The sequence below is a fragment of the Cygnus olor genome, chromosome 4, assembly GCF_009769625.2.
Source record: "Cygnus olor isolate bCygOlo1 chromosome 4, bCygOlo1.pri.v2, whole genome shotgun sequence".
NCBI classification, from domain to species: domain Eukaryota; kingdom Metazoa; phylum Chordata; class Aves; order Anseriformes; family Anatidae; genus Cygnus; species Cygnus olor.
Genome location: NC_049172.1, coordinates 44331890 through 44352779, shown reverse-complemented (window position 1 = coordinate 44352779; position 20890 = coordinate 44331890). Strand labels below are relative to the sequence as shown.

Here is a 20890-nt window from a genome sequence, read left to right as displayed (position 1 = left end):
CTACTGGACTTCAGTCACCTTGCCCCAAAAGATGAAGAACAGAAAAAAAAAAAAAAAAAAAAAGGTGTGTGCTAGCTGAATTCAGCTCAAGTTTCAGCATGCCTCTTCTGTCTTCAAGTCTGTTTTTCCCCTTAAAATATCAAGAAAAAGAAACAATATATAATCTAATATTTTTTTTTTTTAATTTTCTGTACAGGAATATAACGTTATGGCAACTTTGTACATGAAATACATACAGTATTTAAACATGAAAATCAGCTAGGTAAGAATTTACATTAGCAATGAAACTGATTCATGTGCAGCCCAGTTAAGACTTAGTTTAGATCTGTATTTTAACAGGGAGAGATTTTAATAGTTTACAATCATAGAAACATAAACATTTAAAACAAGACTCTATAAAATAATTTACAGAAACCCTACCATCTACACTGAGAGAAAGGGTGTATGCCTGCATGTCTTGTGTGTGCATAACAAGGTGGATGAATGACTTATCTCAGCCTTTTAAGTATAAAATAATTTAGGAGCAGTTCATGCAATGTGGAAGCAAAGGAGTGCCAGTTCCTTCAAGGTTTCCTGCTACCTCGGACATCTACTGAGCATCACATGTGGGTTACCGGACACATGATAATACAGTTGCCAGTTGCTACAGGGAGCACCGGCCCCAGTTCCTCCGAACAATTACTTATGTAAACATAAATATACAAGCTGATATCTTTTCTACACAGTACAAATACAGGTCACAGCTTCTCAGCTGTGCAAGTAGTCAATCCGTATGCTGGGAAGTAGGATAATGTTCAGACCGGAGTTCCCTCTATCCCTGTATGCAGGGGCACTAACAGAACTTTCTTGTTTTCACCAGTTTGCTCTGGTACTTGACAGAGTGCCCTCCATGCCCTATGACATAAACGTCCAGCAGGTAGGACTTGCCAGGCTGCAGGCCCCGAATTGTCTCTGTGGTGACTGCTTTCTGTATATTCTGGCTGTGAAAGTATTTACAGAGAACCTTTTCTGATTTCTTCCTCGTATCTGGACCCAAGCACTGGTTCTGTTCTCTTTTCTTCTGCTCCTCGTTGTAATTGTCATCCACTTCCTTTTTGTAGATGCAGAATTTGTTTCTCTCCTGTGTGCCAAGCCACGCCACCGTGACTGAAGAACACGTGCGGAGTTTGTCAAAGGCTTTGATTCTTGTATCTTCAGGAAGAGAAGGAAACGACTGCTTGTTAGGCCTTGTTGTTGCCAGGATCTTCAGCACAGAAGCACCTTTTTTGCTTCCTTTCAGCCTAATTAGGTATTTAGCTTTTGCTTTTCCTCGCAGCTGGAACTGCCGTACTCCCTCCACATTTTGAGACAAGAGAAGTTTGCCATCTCTTCTAACTTGGATCTGAACAGCATCCAGACAGGAATGAACAGAGAAGGTGACCTTCTGGTGAGATGAAACAGGAGCAAACCGTAGAAATTTGGCTCCCTTCCTCTTGATGAATACATCTGTAACTTTGCCATCCTTCAGTTCGACTGTTTTCTGCTTAGCCTCCTCCTTCGTTCTAGCAAAGGTGCCAACATATGCGGTGCTCATGTTAGTGTTAGTGTTTACTGCAAACATGTCAAAATAGTACTGTGTATCGGGTTTCAGGTCAGACACTGTGAAGATATTCTTGTTCCCGATACAAACTTTGTGCAGGTCAACTCTCGGCTTTGAGGATGTCTGGCGCCCAAACTTTGATGATGATTTTAGGAAACCACGTTCTTTGCCAGCGTTGTTTTCTGTGGGGAAGCCAAAATGGGCAAAGTCGAATGGACTGAAATCCAGACCTGGCTTTGGAGCCATCATGAAGGCATCATCAGAACTGAGTTTGGCTTCAACAGCACAGAGGCTTTTGAAATTGTGTTCTTTATTGATGACTATGCAATACTGAATTGGCTGTTTCAGTAATGAGGCCGTGGGACTCGGTTTCCATGCTAGTGTCACTGTTGTACGTCCCAGAGAAGTGACATCAATTCTGGGATCATAAGGTAATTCGGGGTAAGGTTGGTCGGATTCTGGAGTAGTAGTTGCATACACTTTAAAATGCGTATCCTTCTCCGTTGACAGCAGGTCTAGTTGGTACAAACCAGAAGGGGAACTAGAGGACACAAAATACTCGACATCATTGCCTTTGTAAGAGAACAGCTCTGTGCCTTCTTCATTAGTAATCTGCTGTTTCTGTTGCTCAAGAGGTTCTGGTTCACCTAGATTATAAGCATACAAAAACGTTTGTACAGACACAATCCAAGAACATGAGAAAATAAAACTCTAACAGACACTTCTACACAAAATACAAGTGTGAGATGAAAAATAAAGGTTGTATCTTCTGAGGAAGACGTTACCATAGTTCTGTCATATCAGGCAGAGTTTGGCACTCAGGTTAAAAACACATGTAATAGAAAATGCACTTTAATTGCACATTAATGGAGTTGTGTGGACGGTGGCTACCATCCTCCACTAGACTACTCCAAGCACCCAGCTTGGATGTGCCATACCGTTCCCAGGATGGACTGACTCTGCTGCCTGTTTCTGGGCATGTTTCTGAGCCCTGCAGCAATGCCAGTCCTGCCTCTCTCATTTCTATCTTGTGTGCACCACCCAAAGCAAAGCCCACAGTGAAGCTATGCTGCTCTGGGCAAACAGTTTGTTGTGGCAGCATCCAATCTAACTATAACCTCAACTTTTGCTTTTACTTTTTTAAAAATGATTTTCCGTCCCAATGTTGCTACCTACTGCCAGTTTCCTGCACAAAAGCAGTACTAGTGCTGAAGATCCAAAGATGATACAGATGGACCTGCTGCAACACTCAGCATCACACTGAGACTGGCCTGAGGCACTTTGAATCCAAGAGAAAAGTGGAACTTTGAGGCATAAGGAAAGTCTTTGACGGTTTGATACCTGAACCTTCTCCACTGGCTTCCTCTGGGAGCTCTTGCACACTCAGTTTCCACTCCAGGGGGGCATCGCACGGTGTCACTGTCACTGCTAGAGGCGTGTTGTCCTCTTCAACCACAAAGAAGTACCTAGGGGTAGGTTAACAGACCCATAATGTCAATATATCCTGGCGGCAGCCAACTGCTAGGGACTGACTTTAGATTACCAAGGTTGACCTTGGTAGGGCAACAGAGGCAAAAATATTACTTACAGGCAAGCATGTACAGAGGGAATATAGAAAGTCTGGCAGGTGAAGGCTAAGGAGGTGAGGGGCTGAGGTCCCCTTGCCCGCACAGAGCTGCAGAGCTCACACTGCATTTTTCATGATATGGCAGAGGGGTTTCTGGCCTCCTGCCCTTCTCCCCCATCAGCTTCACTTTTTGCCCCTACACTAACCATGTGCAGAATAAATGGTCACAAATGTACAAATGAGGGAAACGGGGTCTCTCCTGAAATATAGGGGTAAGCTCTTCAAAGCAGGACACCCTTTTTATGACATGTCTAGGTAAGAGCCCTAGAAGCACATACCGGCACATGCACATTCCGCTGTCTCCCCGTGTCCTCCCCAAGTACTACATGTCACTAATTGTAAAATGTTCCTCATTTTCTCATTCACAAAGGCTTAAGGAGGTGTGTGGTATGTGGAGGACAGTGGCATTGCTGCTCTTCCCTGAACTCTTTGGAGCCTTGATTTCTTCTCCAGACTAAACTTGGTATTTTCTGACCCATAGGGTTGGGGCTGGGAAGAGGGGCAACCAGGCCAGAATTGGCTTGCGCTGCTTCTTTAAAGCACAATATGAAATAATGAAGAGAGACAAATGTGGTGAGGTTAGCCTGTAGTTTCTAATTTCCTTCCCCCACCCTTTGCCTCCAGACATGGTTAGTGGCCCCACTTCGGGGAACTTCTGTGGTCTGCAGGAGCTCTGGGCTGATACCAGAAATCATACAAACTGCGTAGACCCTCAGCTGGGGAGGCCAGACTGGGATGGAGACTCGCACAGTTACTTATTTCACCAGCCAGAGCACTGGCATTTGTATTTCATGGAATAGAACTTCATAGAATTTCTCTTATTTGGATTCAGTTTTGATTTCAAACCAGACAACAAATAAATCTGCTATCTTCCAAGTACAATAACCTCGCTTAAACTGGGCAGAAATACCTTTTAGGTGTGTCTCGGAACAGGTAGCTGCTAATTTCGGCTCCATCTGGGACGACTGACGAATCATGAAAAAATGCTTTGTCCCGAATCTGCATCTGGAAGAGCTCCTCATCTCTGGTAGGCAACTTCTGCGTCCTGGAGCTGAGCGGCAGCAGCAGCAAGAGCAGTGGGCAGTGAAGCAGGAGCATCCTGCAGCAACGACAGGGATTCCCTGGTGAGGGCTGAGCCACACGTGCACAGCAGAAGCTGCCCCCACATCATCTCACGCCACTCAAGGGAGACCGCAGTGAAGCACAGGGTTTAGTCATGACCTGTTCGTTCACGAGCTCAGGAAGACACAGACTAACATGGCTCCTACAGGCTGATTTAATACTGCCCAAGAGCTTACTACAGTCTTCAGCCAATCTTTAGACCCAAGCTGCAGAGTATGGGGGAGTTTAGCAAGGAGGTATGAGTTTGAAAGGCTTATTCCGCCACTGAAACACATGCATACCTACAATGATGTTGCATGCCCTTTATGTTTTGCAGGCAGACTTTTCATAGTACTGCCACATGAGCACTGGGAGTATGTGGTGTAAGGACCGAACTTGCATTGTCAGAGCTCTTGGATAAAGTATGTAAATAAGATTTTTCCATCTCAAGCTATAATTGAAAGCAAGCCCACACAGTGGTTTGAAATTGGTCTCTCTCTCTCTCCCTTTAACAAAGAGCAAAAGCCTTGAACATACTTTGGTAGAGCTACAGTTTGATGTTTTGCCACAGGAGAAATAGAACTCGCTGGACATGGGACCCAGAGCAAGCACAGAGCAGATGGAGGGTACAGCAACGTCGCTTAGCAGATTTTGGTTGGGCTTCCAACAATCCTTTGAAAAGTAAATATTTCCAGTGAAATCGCTCTTTATAAAAATAGAGAATTAGGAAAATATGTGATATAAACCCACACATATTCAAAGCACATTGGTATTAGCATGCAATTCAGCAGGGCTTAATCCTCAAGCCTGATGGGAATTGCAAAACACAAAAGCAGAGAATCCCTTACAAATTAGGCATAATAATTCATAATCTCAGCCTTTCATTATTATGTCTACAACTAGGTCAGTAATGACTACCCTAACGTATACAGTGGGATAGACTGCAAATCTCCTTTCAGTACAGCAGATGATCTCATACCAATGGCTCTGGTAGGGGGTGAGAGGAAATGCAGCCCATTTCTGGTATGAGTACAGTGAGTTTAAACCGCTAAACGATTATATTCCTAAAATCAGAAAAAAAAAAAAAAAAGAGTTTTAGGCCATTACCTAAACTGTGTTAGCCACTGGCTTTAGGGAAAAGCGTGGTAAAAACATTGAGCTGGCAGGAACAGTTTTACCTTACTTTGCTTGTTGTTTGTTTGCTTGTTCAGTGTGCGTACATGCCCCAGTCCTTATACTGCAGAATAAGTTGATTATTGCTTCATAAGACACTCTTTATTTTTACCTTTAAAATCAAATCCACTGCTCAGTTGGTGTTTTTTTTTCTCCACATGACCTTTCTGTAGTCTTTTACATAAAAACAGTAAGTACAAGACTCCTTGAGAAGTGGCATGACGTATTTTAAGCCATAATAAAATTGGTCTTTTTCAAGCTCTTAATGAAAATATAAACGTGCCCCTGAGGGAAGCATCAGTGGCCACCTCCTTCCCCCTCCTGTGGTTGCCTTCTGAAAACCCCAAAAGAGCCTCAGCCCGTTATTTATTTGGCGATAACCTCACAACAGCAACACAGGGCTGGGGGATGGCAAGGCTCCGTCACCATAATTTCCCATTTGCAGGGCTTATAACACTTCACCTCCATCACTCAGGTTTTAAATTGTGTATTTCATTATAATTTGAGAGCTTACTGCAGTGCTCTGCCCTAAGGGAGGGAAGGGCATACATGGCTTTACCTAAGACATGTAGCTGCTACTTTCAGTCAAATCGTGATATGGCTCTCCCTGTGTTTGTCACAGTTTATCCTGACCAGTTCCTTACCTAAATTTGGATGACAGCAGGCATATTTTGTTGAATTCAGACCGAAGTGTTGATACTTATCACCAAAGTCAATGATATTTGGCCTTTCAGAGCAAAGACCCTAAGTCAAAATACTGTCTGACTCGAGTCACCGAAGTCAGCAGAAATCTCCTCTCATAGGACACCAGACGAGCTCTGTGTGCTGCAAAGCACTGTTTATTGACTTTTCACGTATTATCGTTGGCCAACATGGAAGAAATTCTTTCTAACTTATACACACCAGCTACAGCAGATTATTTGGTTAGGTAAGAAACACGGATGCTTTCTGCAGACCACGTCCTCCATGTGAACCCCCTGAAACTGCAGTATCGTATATTCTCACAGTCTGCTCCAGTGCAGTGTAACCGTTACTAAAATAATCTACTGATTATAGGACTACCCAGGCTAAGCTTCACTTCTTAAACAATCTTACTAGCTAATCCACTTTAAAAACTGGTAGACAGCGTTTCTGTCCCCATTAACTACTGCAGTGTAGTGAAAAGGTAAGGATTTGTCTGTGATTCCTGTAACTAATTGTAAAAGCACTTCAGCTTAAACTTAACCACAGAAGATACGTAAAGGTTAGCCCTGTGCTCCCTCCCCAGGCTAGGAAGGCAGCACCGGCCCATTTTATATGTGAAATAGCTTGCAGAATTGTCAACTGTTAATGAAAGACAAACCTTTTATAAACTTGGTTCCTTTACAAGCAAGTAACAGGCAAGTAGGATTTTGAGTGCCTTCATTTTCACATATCCAACCTCTGAGACTTAAAATGGGAGCAATTTTCATACACGACACTTCCAAAGGTGGGACACCTAAATAGCAAAGAGGCACTGAAAACTCACCAAGTTTTGGAAAAAACTGCTGTCAGCATTATACCACCCTTTCACACAAGTTAATAAACATATTTTTTATTTATATATATATTTTGCAAGGCACTGATTGATTTCACATAGTTTTAAGCCAAATCCTCTACAATTCACTCACACAAAACACCAAGAGAAAAGCGAAAAGAATTTCTTTGCTCCGTGTTTCTTTCTGGACAAGCTCACCCCTGGGCAACAACTTTGATGACATCCCTCTGAAAACGTGCGTAGTGCCCATGAGCATATGCACTAGTGCAATGCCACCCCGCTTCTGAAAACATCCAACAAATGTTCCTATTTTCTTGGTGCCGAGTGGTCCGAGCACGGCCCAAAACCTGCCCCCTAAAGCTCGCACACGACGTGAAATACGCTGTGTGATTTTTGTTCTCCAGACTGTGCCACCTCCTAAATGTCTGTTGTTCCCTCTTCCACGAGTTCGCCTTGTTTTCTTTTCTTTTAAACTCAGATTCAATATTTTATTGATATATTCCTGCTGACTGGAGGGATTTGCCTGCTGTTTATCACTGAATTTAAGAGACAGCCAAAGCAAACAGTCCTAACTGAAATAATAAGTGCCGCTCGCCTTCTCCAGGATTGCAAAAGTGCCCTCTAACGGCCCGTCCCCACCTCTCGCGTCTTCCCCAGCCCCTCTCCTCTGCAGGGCCTGACACCCGGGGGCCAGGGCCTGACACTCGGGGGGCCGAGGCCTGCTCCAGCCCCTGGGACGAGGTGACAGCCATGGACAGGCAGGGGAAGAGGCCCCGCGCCGCTGGCTGCAGGTCTTTACCTGAACAGAGCGAGCAGAAGCAGGCGCTGAGAGCTTGGAGCGAGGCGTAACGACCTCGAGCGCCTCAGCACGCACTGCCTTACCAGTTTGTTTTTTTTCCTTCTCAAAGTAGAAATAAATAAAAGTCTGGCCATTTTATAAACTTGAGCTGTGAGCATACACATGAGAATTGTCATTAAATCGGATCTGAGCTGATTACAATTACACTGATTACAATTCCCCCCTTCCTTCTGAGCGACTTATGCTTGAGCAGGGAGACTTCCCAGCCTCTCCAACACCCCATTTACACACGCTCCGACCGGCCTCCAAGACATTCCCGTTCCTAACTCCATCTATATGAAAGACCTGCAAATATCTAGGCAGACAGTAATTACAAGCCAAAACGGAGAGGCTAACAGGATCTGCAACTGGCTTCGCTTTCGTATTCAGTGACAAACCAGCTTTAGCTCTCAGGCCGTCCCCGCAAAGGCTGGAGCCGCCCATGGTCACCTCTCAGCACCTTGGCCTGCCCAGAGCACACCCTCACCTTCATGACTGTCTGCGGGTGACCATCAAGGACTTGCAGTAACAAAACAAAAAGGGCCTGGGTTTATTTGAATCAAACGCATCTGGAATAAGTGAAACCTAACGTTTGATTACAGAGAGCAGAAAGTGCACGACTGTAATTTAGCAGGGATCATTTCAAGGCACTGCCTGCCACAGTGCCTTTGTATTGCATTTGCCTTTTCTTGTGTGGATGGTTAACTTTTTTTCCATCTCATGCCTTGTTTTTAAACACCGGTGTACTAGGGTTTTTTTAGTTGTTTGTATTACCCATGCTGCATCTCATAATGAGTCTGTAGATTTATTGACCTGATTTAAGTCTAGCTTTGGAAATGAAAGGGCATTGTGTGACTTCTTTGACTTATAGGAATGCTGCAAGTAAAGAGTCTGTGAGCTTTTCCATTATAAACTTCACTTCCAGAGATATACAACGCAAATATACGCACCTCAGCATACAGAGTTATCGCCTCAGACACAGAGCAATTTAAAAGCGCCTACCAATTTCAACTGTAATATAATTAGTCATTTTTAATGTGTAAAGAATAAAGCCTTTGAAATTTTAAAGTATTTACTGGGAGCTCATTGATTTGTTTGCTTAGGGGGAGTCCAAAGAGGGAGAGTGAAGGCACGGCCTTTAATACTTAAGTTTCCCTAAAGGATCTGGAAAACATTTGGTATGCCTTTCATTTGTTTTTTTGTTGTTGTTGTTTGTTTTTAAAAGGAAAAAGCCATGCTCCAGCTGCCTGCTGCTGCCTTGTGCCATGCCAGAAGTGCCAGCCTATGACCTGAAGGTCACGGTCACCCCTAGGGACAGGGGGCAAAGAAAAGGATGGGCAGACGCATCACCCGCTCAGCCTGCCAGAGCAGAAACACTTATGTGGGGTGTTGCAGCTGGCAGGGAAGGAGCACTCATGCCCCGTTGTGCCTCAAATCCCTGGATTAAAGCTCCCTAAGCACGCATGGACACAACAGACTCTAATGGTGCCTTTGAAGCTATTAGGGTCCACCCTGTGAAATATCTGTGGGTTAACTGACCGCCTCTTGCAATTCCAATTCAATCCATGGTTTGCCTTTGCTGGAAGTATTGTTTTAGCAGAGCAAATCACAGTAGCATGGGAAAACATCCAGCTATGCAGAAATAAGACCATATGAAGAAATACGGGTACGTTTTCATCAAATCTTAATGAACAACAGTGGTGATGAACTGCAACTTATGGGAGAGGTTAACTCTGAAGGGGTAATACTGTAAAATGTGGAGCTGTCTCAAATTAGACATGTTGAAAAGCAAACATACTCAGGGAGATATGGTATCAAAAATCAAATTTTACATGGACTATTTTGTTTCCAAGCTGAGACTTATTTATTTTTCCACTTTTAGTGGAAACAGATTCAACTGCGATTACATCGGGATCGCCATCCTTCAGCGAGCAGTAGCGGGATGCTTCAAAAAAAAACAGCTGAGCCAGGAGATCCCAGCTGGGACACTTGAGGAAATGCCTGGTAGCTCTTCTCCTCCTGTCAGTCACTGCCCACATGCCAGCTCTTCACTCTTCACAGCCACTTCCACCCACGGGTGAGTGTCAAAAACAGACAAACAAGGAGTCCCCAGCGACCTCCGGTACAACGTCCAGTTGTTCCCTGATACCTCTGTTGTGAGGGCACAGGAAGACATGTAGGCTACTACTGGCAGCCAAGTGCTGCAAGACGTGGGTGGAAGCCTGCTGCATGCTTGACCCCAAACCACACTTGACTGCCCTTCACAACTCCAGCATAAATTGGCCTTGTGGCTGACACCGTACCTGCTTGTTCTTCCAAGCCCTCCCAAAATGCCAGACAGCTGAATGTCCTACACAGAGACCGCAAGTAGGGTGACACCGCTACAGAAAGCTCCTTCTGCAAGAAACACCAATTTCAAGAACTGCATCCAAAGCTGAATGCACAGAAGGGGAATTTTTCAATTGTCTCAGCAGGGTTTGAGCCCCAGTAGGAGAAATCAGATGGGGCAGAGAAATCTGAGTTTGCCCAACTCCAGACCATTTAAGATAACCAACTCTGAATGCCACCTAGCTCTACAACAAATCTTTCATCACAGGATCTTGAGGTGTTTTGTAACAGAGAGCAATTATTATCCCCTTGTTACGAGCAATAAAAGCAGGACAGCAAATTTCCTTGTTCACGGAAATCCCAATATAGTCCTTTCCTTTAATCACTAAACAATAGCCACTTTCTAAGGCCAAGTCCCTCTGCCTTGAGCACAGCTGTGTGAGTGGATGTCGCTGCCTGTCCGTAATGAATTTCAGCAAGAGGATTAGCAGGGAGGAGCACACCCAGACAATTACAAACTACAGCCAAGGCCAGCACATTGCTGTTTGGTACAAAGTTTCCCCGTGCTTCCCTATAATAGCTCCAAATGACATCACGAGCAACGGCCCCTGCCAAAGCCCTTACGAGACGAGGGTGGCTGGCGTGTCAGGGGAGGACAGAAAGCAGAACCGTGGCTTGGGAGTAGGATCGAGTCCGTGCATCCTCGTACTGCCAGGCCTTGGGCTGAGGGTCAGAGAGACCCTCGGAGAACTCTGAATTGCCATCAGTGCGCTGGAATTGCTCATGCACTTCTTTCCTTCCACTTTTTGATAGATGACTTAAAAAAAAAAGGGAACATTGTTTACTGCTGCGCAGTTCCTTCGGGCATGCAGAGGCCGATTCCCTCAGCTTCCATCACAAACACAGTTTCTCCAGCATTGGGAACAGCAGCACTGGTGGACACCTCAGAGCAAAGACATGACAACGGGAATTCACACAGACACTGCAGCAGGCACCCCAAATGCATTTGCAAGGTTGGATTTTGGATTGTTTCAGTCCAGGAATACTCATAGATAACTAGACATGGGACAAGGAGCAAACATAATTTGACTGGGTAAAAAAGCTATTTCTGGTCCATTCTGCTCTTTCCCATGTTTTTTCAATCTTATCCTTATTTCCGCTGCATTGCTTGTAGTTACATCTGAATCACATAAACCAGGTTCACAGCTGACTTTGAAAGAACTATGCCGTTTTTTACTGGTTTGAGCTTCTAGCCCCAAATTACTGCTGAGCACAGTACTACAGATTATGCTGACCCTCCAACATTTCCAGCTCCTCAATTATCATCAGAATCCTAATTTTCCAATGTAATTTATTGGCCAAAATTGGATTCCTTCTTAATATTATCTGCCTTCAGCTTTGCTTTAAAGGCATGTATGGGGAATTTTCCTCCCTACGAATCCTTAATGCACCACCACTAAGGTGCTCTCTCACAAGGACTTGTTACATACCACAGTAACACTCAGATCCTGTGTCCCATTTTCCCTACCTGGAAAAGGGTTGCTGCAAATATGTAAACATTCATAAAGCATTTGAAAAGTACGAAATGTAGTGCTGACGGTACCAATATTGACATATTCCCACTCTAGCCCACAGCCCACAGGCAAGGGCTTCCCAGGGCCCAGCAGGGGCACCTGCCACACGCTGGTCTTCGCCACCTCCTGAAGAACACCTGCACTGTTTCCTCAGCACAACACCAGCTCTGTCAGCTTCCTTGGAGGCTGCACGTGGATGTGAGCACAGGGAGGCTCATCACAGGTGGCCCACATCATGGGGGGACAATCAGCCTTTCTTCTGCGCCCTTGCTTTCGTAGACTGCATGGGGAAGGATGAGAAAAAGCAGCAATGTTCACAATAGCTAGATTTTCCCAACTGACATTTATTTCCTTAGCATCTTGCTTTAAAAAAAAAAAAAAAAAAGGCAATTCCGACAGAGGGCAGCTCAGTAAACAGAAAATTGCTGGCCACGGAAGCTAGCTGCTCTGAAGCACTTGACTCGGCTACCTGTGGCAACACTGTGCTGCCCATCGCTTTGACTGACGCCAAAGAAAATCTGACTTTCTGCTTGCCCCAAACACCCCAACTTCACACAGTGGCTATCAGGTGAGGTTAATTCTGTCCAGGCCCAAGCACAGAGGCTCCAGCCTTGATTTCCCAATCCCCTCGCTAGTCACTGGGACACACAAAAGCAGCAAATGCAGCCGAGGCTCAGAAGGAAGCAGGGACCCATATGATGCGGCACGGCTCAGTGGCTGGGTGCAGCCAGTGTCATTTGGCATCTCCAAGGCTAAGGAACCATGCTCAGAGAAAGCATTAGTCGTACAGACCCTGCCTATGTGTGCATCTTCCTCCTCTTTCCTAGTGAGGCTGCTTAGCTTTGGTTCCCTTCCTTTTTTTGGAGGGCAGCAGAGTGGAGGAAGAGAGCGCTGGGATTGCCCACGTGTCGGTACAGTGGGTGCGAGCAGCCCCTCTCCAGCGCTGGGCTCTGGCTGCTCGGGATGCCCACGCCCTGGCCCACTGCCACCATGGGGCTGGCAGACCCTCCCAGCCCTCCTGCTCTCGCCCAGCCACACTTGCAAAGGGAGAGAAGTTACAAACAAAGCAGGTTCAGAGTGTATTTGGGAGCTGCCAGGCTCCAGGGTGGTTGTGCAGCAGTTTCTGGTTTTCTAAGCAGCTCTAGCCACATCCTCCTGCACGATCAAGCTGAAAAGTTTCCAGCGATGCGCGCTCAAATCAAAGTGCCATGGGAGCTTCAAACCCACCAGAGCCAGCTACAGAGCTGTGGTACGGGATTTGAGAAACAGCTTACTGACAGGGCAGGCTTCAGCCCCATGCCACGGCTGGACCAGCGTTTGTTTGTCCAGCAGGGCAGGCAAAAGGTCAGTCCTTCATCTCGCCACCACGAGCCAATGCGCAGGGAACACATGTGGGCAGGTAGATCGGGCTGCCATGGGTCAGTGAACATCCAAACAGCCCCACAGCCTTGTTACAGCCACCAGTCCTCCTCGCCTGGCAGGAGAGAGGAAGGGAAGCAAGCGGGAACAAAAGGAAAAGGGAATGAAAGAAAAATGAAAAAGGGATTTCTGCATTAGGAGATGGCTGAAACACATGTCAAGGGACCTTCCCTTTCCAAAAGCGAAAGGCATGGTGAGAGCTGTGGCATGGGAGCCAGGCTGCCTTCTGGGGGTGCTGCTTTGCTGGCAAGGAGGGAAGGTATTGCTCAAGGACAAAGCGTCATTTCAACATCACCTTGAATGCTGCACTGCATAAGCAAAAAGTCATTCACTCAAGAAACCACCCGCTCTTAGGTGCTTTATCCACGCAAGGCACTTCAGCAAGCCACGGAGGTCTGAGCTTTTTTTTTTTTTGGAGTGGTGTGGATGGGCATTTGTGGCTCAATTTTCAGGGAAAGAAAAACCTTCTCGGGTGGGTGCTGGATGCCCATCGAGACGTAGTACCTCTGCCCGTGCCACTGAGCTGGCTTCGCCCCGGCGAGAAGCTGAGCAGCGCCCAGCTGCGGTTTCAGGTACCCGCACTTCGCCTTCACGTAGCGTGGGGTCCCACGTGGCTCTGCTCAGGGAAACTGCAAGCAGCTGCGGGATGTTTCAGCCTACTAGAAGCACATATCTCCAGGATGTATGTGTTTGGTGTTTACTAGTTAAAGCACTGATTTTGGGGGTTTTCTTACAGCCCTGTGACCGCATTTTCTTAAATGAGTGGGGATTGGAGCGAGCACCATGACCTAACGTAGCATGCCTCCTGCCTTGAGCCTGCATCCCTGCTGTCACACGCTGGCAAGGGGTGTCTTACTTGCTGCCTTAAGATACTTGGTCAATTCAAATATTAAAAGACTTTAAATCCAAGTTTTGCTTTGTTCACATGGTGTGAAAGGGTCTTAAAAGCAGCTTATTTTTCATAGGACGTATTATTTCAGCTATTGTGCTCTAACAGGATTATAAAAGTTTTAATTGACTGACAGTAAATCTTCCCTGCAAAATTGCAACTTTAATACCTCCCAGGACTGTTAGGATTTTATTCATTATTCCTCATTACTGAAAAAACAGTCAGAGAGCGCCCCTAGGGTCTTCCCCAAATAAGGAGGAGATCCTATTAGCTCCTACAAATCACACTCAAGTAAGTAACTCTTCTCCAGAGGAAAAACCCACAGAGAATTACATGCAGCTTTAGTAGAGAGAGGAACAGCAAGAATGTCGCTGACGCTGCTCAAGGATGTTTTCCCTTGCATCCAGAGAGCAGCTGGCAGCTCTGGGACACATGGCTTTCCTGCGTGACCACCAGCCCCGTCTGTAAGCAGCACAACTTGCGTCAGGCCCTTCAAATGCTCAGACACGTTTGGACTGTTTCAATATAAACAAATGAGCAGTAAACCTACTACACCTAAACGAGGTAGCAGGAGAAGGTGAGTTCGCCTCTTGCTGCTACCCTGGCTGCTTTGTAAAAACCCTCTCCTCTGAGCAATCCCTGTATCCAGAACCTGCAATTCGGCTGCAGTACGGGCAAGGTTAAAAGTGAGAAAGATGAAAAAAGCATCATTCTCACCCCAATAAAGCTCCAATCCTTCTAAAAAAATAAAAAAAAGCAATGTGCTTAATTAAGAGAACAATGCTTTTCCCCTTTCCCCCTGCAAACCGCAGCGGAAGCGCCGCTCCCGGCAGCGTGTCACCTCGTGAGCGCGCGAGGGTCACACGGAGGGGCACTCATATCCGGACCCGCGGAGAGGGGGATGAAGTGAGAAAGAGAAATTATTGCCTTTCGCTTTCCAGGTGCTCTCAGCAAGGACCACTGCTTCTTATCTCGGCTGTCACGCAATCAGCAAACATCTCTCCAACTGCCCCGCTTAATTGTCCTAAAAGCAGCCCGGTCCTGCAGTACCGCATCCCGGGGCGGGCTCGTGCTCACCGAAACCAAACAGCCCCGTGTGCTCTGGAGCAGCCAGCGTGTGCGTGCATCCCTCCGGCAGGGCAGTGCGTGCACCTTTTTGTTTACCAAAACACAGACAAGCTGGGGGTGAGGTTCTCACACCGCCAGGCCCGCTGCTTGCTTGAGCAGCATTTAAGAGCTGAGCACAAACCCCAAACCTGTCTGTCCCATAAAACGTCCCTGAGAAAACTAACACCTTTTTGGCCGAAGTTACAGAATCAGCCATCTCGCATGTGGACTGACATGTCCTACACGACCTGCGTGCTCCACAAAGCCATCCATGTAAACAGATTTTCCACTGGTTCCTGTTACAGCTCAGTGTTAACATTCATCTTTCCCCAGCACAGCAGCCATCCTTGTGCGCTGCGTATTGGAGAATTAATTCTGAAAGAACAAACTTCTTTTTAATATTTGCTCTCCCCATCCCTCTTAATTTATTTCCACCTTTAGGCACGTTCTCCTGGAGTTATGATTTATAACCCTGTCCCGTTTCCCGATCTAAGGGCAAATACTTCCTCTCCTAATGACATCTAGTTAAAGTTTTCAAGCATAACATCTTCTCAGCCTTCACAGCTCCTCCTGTCAGTGTTAGCTTATTGGAGCAGTTTTCTCAGGCAGAAACGATTGCTGCTTGGTCTACCAAGGAGTTTTGTCGTGGAAGTAGCACACTCAGTCACGATGCAAAACAAAGTTTGGGGAACAGAGCTTCCACAAGCTTTCTGTGATTTCTCCAGGAGGATGCTCACTTTTGTTTAATAGAGCTCAAGCACTACTCAAGTCCTCTCTTTCTCATTTTACCCAAGGTTTTCCCCTTCCTCTAACGTAATTCAGGTCCCTTCTCCACGCACTCCTGCTTGGGCAGCGCCCGCAACCCCTCCATCATCCTGATGGGCCGTACCCTCAGTGACAGCGAAACGCGCAGCCCCGCGGCACTCACCATGGCACCACCCTGGCTGCGAGCAACGCAAACGTCAGGGGCTCTCTGCACGCTCCCATGTGAGCCTCACCCCAAGCACATACATCCTGACGCAAAGCCCCTCGAGGTTATTGTCCCCAAAGGCACACCAGGCGCTCCCAGCAGCAGGCGCTCCCTTCTGCCAGCACTCACAAGCCCCTTCCCCTCCTGGGGTGCGAGGCCCTTCACCCCAGCAGCCCGCGCTCCCCTCCTCTGCGTTTTGTAATCGGGCAGGCAAAAAGAGAGCCAAGCCCCAGTGTTGTGTTAACTCCTTATTAGCGGCTGGGATGGCAGCCCGAAGCAGCTACACGGTGCTCCATGCCAGCAGCGTCGGCTGCTTCGAGCGTGCTGAGCGAGGAGCGTGCGCGTCTCATTACGCTGCCCTTAACACAGAAAACGTGCTCGTTCTGCAAGGCTGCAGGGAAACCCGGCACCCAGAGGGTGTCCATAGGTATAAATGAGCAAATCCACCTTCTGAAAATAGAAAACTTACAACCAAAAAGCCGGGGAATGAAAAGATAAATACCCACTTAGCAAAATGAAATAAAACCAGCTCTAGAAAGAGGCGAGATGCTGAAGGAGGCCTGAAATAGCCCCTTGAAAATAGTGAAGTAATGGGCTTACAGTTTTATTATTCACATAAAGTTTAGCGACTTCAAAATGAAGGCGAAGCCAAACACGACTTGTTATCCCCCTGAAATCTGCGCTGTAACCGAAGCCAGTGCCCAGATGTTCTGTGGTAAAATCTGTCGCTTCGCTGCAAGAAAGCCCCACGTACCCTGACACACGCTCCTCGCTTGCCTTCGTTCAAGCCCACTTAGATTCTGGATTATTTTTCTAGCAATCTTTTAAACTGCCGGGGGAAGCATAAAAGGTGGTCTCCTGCGAAACCGTTTGATACCATCTTGAAGCGTAACTGCTTGCAGAAATAAATCAGGATTTCTTTTTAATAAACTGTTTATTACGAGTCTTTCGGAACGTAAATTGTACAAGACAAAGCAGGGGCTGAGTTTAATAAACATCTCATCTCATTGTACATACCAAGACAGGAGACCCTGGCACGCCGAGACCGAAGCGCCCGGCAAAGCAGCTCCGGCACCAACGGGGCCACAGGGCAAGTGGCACCGGGTGGCCCTGAGCCCAACCGAGCCTCGCACCCGAGGATTCCCCCAGTCCCCGAGCACGGTGCCGAGACCCCGTCCTCCACCCCCGGGGCCTCGTTCCCCACCAAACCAGAGCCGTAGGCCGGGAGCTGTAAACGTCGGAGGATCGGCGAGTACGTGGCGAAGGCATCTGAGCTTAGCAGGGAACGCAGCGCAGGCGTTATGTGATTTTGAACAGCTTGCTTGACAGTTTGCACCATATTGTATTTATAAACATTGGCGAAACCAAAATGCTTTTCCTCGGTGTTTCCGAAGGAGTCATCCACAACAAAACAGACGTGCAGGGCAAGACCACGCATCCCAGCGCGAAGGCGGTTCAAATTAGATAAAAAAAAAAAAAAAAAAAAAAAAAAAACACAAGAGGCCCCTATTAATTTCAGCAGGGTCACTCGGGCGAGTAATTGCTCAGCATCCCACGCAGCGCTCGAAGCCCCCAGCACCTCTCGGCCACCCAGGCCTGAATTCATGCGGGGCCGCAGTGCGAGGTAGCAGGGGCCAGTGACACCGGGCACACGGGGACCCGTGAGGTGGGAAGAGGAGTAGGCTGGGGAAGGGAGGATTATTTCGGGGGCGTTACAAAGCTCTCTCCAATTAGGAGGGGCTCGTTATCTGCTGGCAGGGAACGTCAGCCTGCAAGGAGCGGGTATCGCTCTCCGAACGGAAGGAAGCGCGGCCACAGGACCCCAAATACACCCACGCGGTGCACATGGGACATGCGGTGCACCACTGCTCATTTCTGATGCTGGAAATAGAACATGAAATCTCTCTGTGTTGAAAAAAGCTCTCTCCTTCTTCAAACCCTAACAAGTTTTAAATTCTACACATTGCTCCGCGTGCGCCAGAGACCCTCAGCAGTGCTAGAAAGCCGGCCTCGGCAGCTCTCCTCTCGCAGGTATGCGCTTTGCTACGAGGCAGGAGAGTGGGGCAGGGAGGATGAGGCACCCTGACAAGCAGCACTCCGAAACGCCATTCCTCAAATAGTTAGGAACCAGCCACTTCCCAAGCAGGTGAGGCAGAACCACCAACTTTTTCTCCCCGCTCCCTTACTGCGCAGCAAAACCTGTTGACAACATGTAATGCCCAAGCGCTCTTTTTTTACGGAAACCAGGTTATGCCCGAGACAGCCGTGCCTCCCAAGTGTCACTCGCACATAAATCACTCTCCACAGCCGCCCAAGGAGGAATTCACCCTCCAACCCCGCTCGCCTCTTCCAGCTTTACATGCCACCAACTCCACCGGCTCTACCAAACACACTACCGAGGCCGGATGCCCACCACAGGCCGCTGCCGGACAGCGGCTGCAGGATGCCCCGACGGCGACGCACTGCCACGTTGGTCATCCAACGTCACCTGCCCTGGGGACTCTGCCTCCCAGCAGTGGCACCCTGCGAGCGTTTTGTGCCGGGGAGGTCAAGGCCTGCGGGAGGCTCACGCTGGCGGGGCGCGGGGATGCGGCACCCCAGGAGTGCCGGCCCTTGGGAGCGCTGCGCTGGCCTTCCGAGGCTGCAAGGCACCAAAGTTGGATCTGCAAGTGATTAAACAGCGCTCCGCAGCCATTGTCTCTGCACTGCCGAAATAAAAACGCAACCCACAGCAAACCCCTGCGCTTGCATCCCACCGCGACTTGCCCGTCTACTTTTTTTCGGTAGCCACTTTTTTTGTGTTTTTCTTTTTTTTTTTTTTTTTCTTTCCCCCCTCCTCTACCCTACCGACACGAAGCAGGACGCTACCGGCACCCGCGGTGCTCGACTCCGGAGGACGAGCGGGGGCTGCAGCCCGGGGGCTGCGGCGGGCAAGGAAGAGGCTGAAGGGGGGGACCCCAAATCCCGCAGGGGCTGCGGCGAGGGGCCGGGGGGCTCCCCGCCGCCTCCCGGCCGGAGCCGGTGCCTTACCTTGCGGCGTCCCGTCCCGTCCTGGCGCTCCCACGGAGGGCGGCGGGGCCCGGCTGTTTTGTTGTTGTTGTTTTTAATTTTTAATATTTTCTTTTTTTTTCCGGGGTGGGGGGCAAGGCGTTTTCCCAACCCGCTGCAGCGGGGACTGTGTCACGCCCGTCCCTCCGCTCCTTATAGCCCCTTCCCCTCCCCACCCCTCCCGCGAGGAAAAAAAAAAAAAAAAAAGAAAAAAAAAGGAAAAAAAATTTAAAATAATCAAAAAATAGAAACGGGGGGAGGTGGAAAAGGGGGGGGGGGGGGGCGTGGGGCAAAGTTGGGGGGCGCGGAGCGGCGGCGCCCGTCGCGTCTCGCTGCTGCCGCCGGGGCGGGCGGCGGGGGAGCCCCGCGGCCGCCCCGTCCCGTCCCGTCTCGCCCCGCCCCGCCACCGAGCGGCTCCGCTCCGCTCCCCTCGGCCCCGCGGGGGGCGGAGGGGCGGGCCCCGGGGATCACCGGCCCTCAGGGCTCCGCGCCGCGCCCCCCCGCCCCCGGCTCTCCGAGCCCCCATCGGGGTCGGGGGGGGCGGGGCGGGTCCGCAGGGATGCCGGGGTCACCGCATCCCCCCGCGGTGGCCGTGTGGTCAGAGGTAGATTTAGGGTTTGGGCAGCCACGGGGGGGGTTCTTGGTCTTACCTGCGAGCTGCGAGGAGCGGGCGGAAAGTGGCGCTTGTCATTTAGCAGCAAGGAGGTCTCCTCGCTTTTTGTTTCTTTTTTTGGTACATCGCTCCCAAAAAGCGCCGCTACGTAAGCGCTGAGCAAGTTCTCAGCCAGAGCAGCTGCTGGGCACTGGCCCTGAAGGTAACCGTCCCCTCCCTGCCGCCACATCCTGCCTCTGACAACTTGGGGGAGAGAGGGGGCAAAAATAAAATACAAACTCCTTTTTTTTTTTTTTTTTTTTTTTAGCAAGATTGCTGAGCAAATCTGACAGCAAAGCCTTGGGGAAGGAACGCAAATTGTCCTCGTCTGTAGGGCAACAATCAGCTTGGCTCTGCGAAGGCACAAACCCCAAAAGAGCTCGCGTCCTCAGGGACACGTAGCTGTCCAGGCTGCTGCTAATTGCCATTAGTTACTGCCACTTACCTCCCGCTTCGTCAGCTCCCCGAGTAGCCGCTTCTCTCGCTGCAAGCCAGCGAAAAGTGCCCAGGAGACTGCTCAGAAATACAGGTTTCCCGAAAGAAACACGGGATGAAGGCAAGCAGCCCCACGGGAACCCCCAATCAGTCATCGTTCTCTCTTCACATCCCCGTTTCTATGTATTTTGCCACTCTTATTTATCATTCTCAGATAGCTTCAAGGGTGGGAGTGTGGGGAAAGGAGGAAAGACAGAGACGTTTAGGATGAATTTATGCGTAGTACAGGAGAACCCCAAAATACCTGGTGCTTGCACCCAGCATCCCAGCTCCTTCCTTTTAGAGGAATGTTTGCCTCCACTCGCGACACCTCAGGAAGAAAAGCAAACAAAAAAAGCTCTGCACCTAAATCAGAGAAGATTAAAAGAACACCTAAATCAGTGAAGAAGACCAAGGGCACTCTCGGCAGCCTCCTCCAAGCCTTTGAAGCGTGCAGGAGCCTGCAGGGAGCTCAGTGCTCGGGTGAAGGGAGGCAGCTACCTTTGGGTGCCCTGCGTGGCACAACATTATTCTGGGGAGCCTGCAAAAATGGCTGGCTCTGGTTTGAGGTCATTAGAGGTAAAATATTGCTGCC

At 48.6% G+C, this 20890-nt stretch overlaps 1 protein-coding gene and 1 long non-coding RNA gene across 8 annotated transcripts; one reads left to right on the top strand and one right to left on the bottom strand.

Annotated features, from left to right (window-relative positions):
• Nucleotides 1-160: 160 nt before the first annotated feature.
• On the bottom strand, nucleotides 161-20576 carry NDNF (neuron derived neurotrophic factor). Of its 7 annotated transcripts, XM_040556030.1 has the most exons (5): nucleotides 11008-11121; nucleotides 10138-10231; nucleotides 4117-4305; nucleotides 2921-3045; nucleotides 161-2226 (listed from the first exon to the last, which is right to left on the bottom strand). In XM_040556030.1, the coding sequence occupies exons 3-5, from the start codon at nucleotides 4302-4304 to the stop codon at nucleotides 833-835; spliced, it is 1707 nt and encodes a 568-aa protein (XP_040411964.1). In that variant the 5' UTR covers nucleotide 4305; nucleotides 10138-10231; nucleotides 11008-11121; the 3' UTR covers nucleotides 161-832. The 7 variants fall into 7 exon arrangements, with proteins under 7 accessions (XP_040411964.1, XP_040411963.1, XP_040411962.1 ...); XM_040556029.1 differs by lacking the exons at nucleotides 10138-10231; nucleotides 11008-11121 and adding an exon at nucleotides 20561-20576; XM_040556028.1 differs by lacking the exons at nucleotides 10138-10231; nucleotides 11008-11121 and adding an exon at nucleotides 19820-19974.
• Nucleotides 17070-18876, top strand: LOC121069649. The gene is made up of 2 exons (XR_005819540.1): nucleotides 17070-18267; nucleotides 18369-18876. It is a non-coding gene; the product is annotated as an uncharacterized LOC121069649 (long non-coding RNA).
• Nucleotides 20577-20890: the final 314 nt, after the last annotated feature.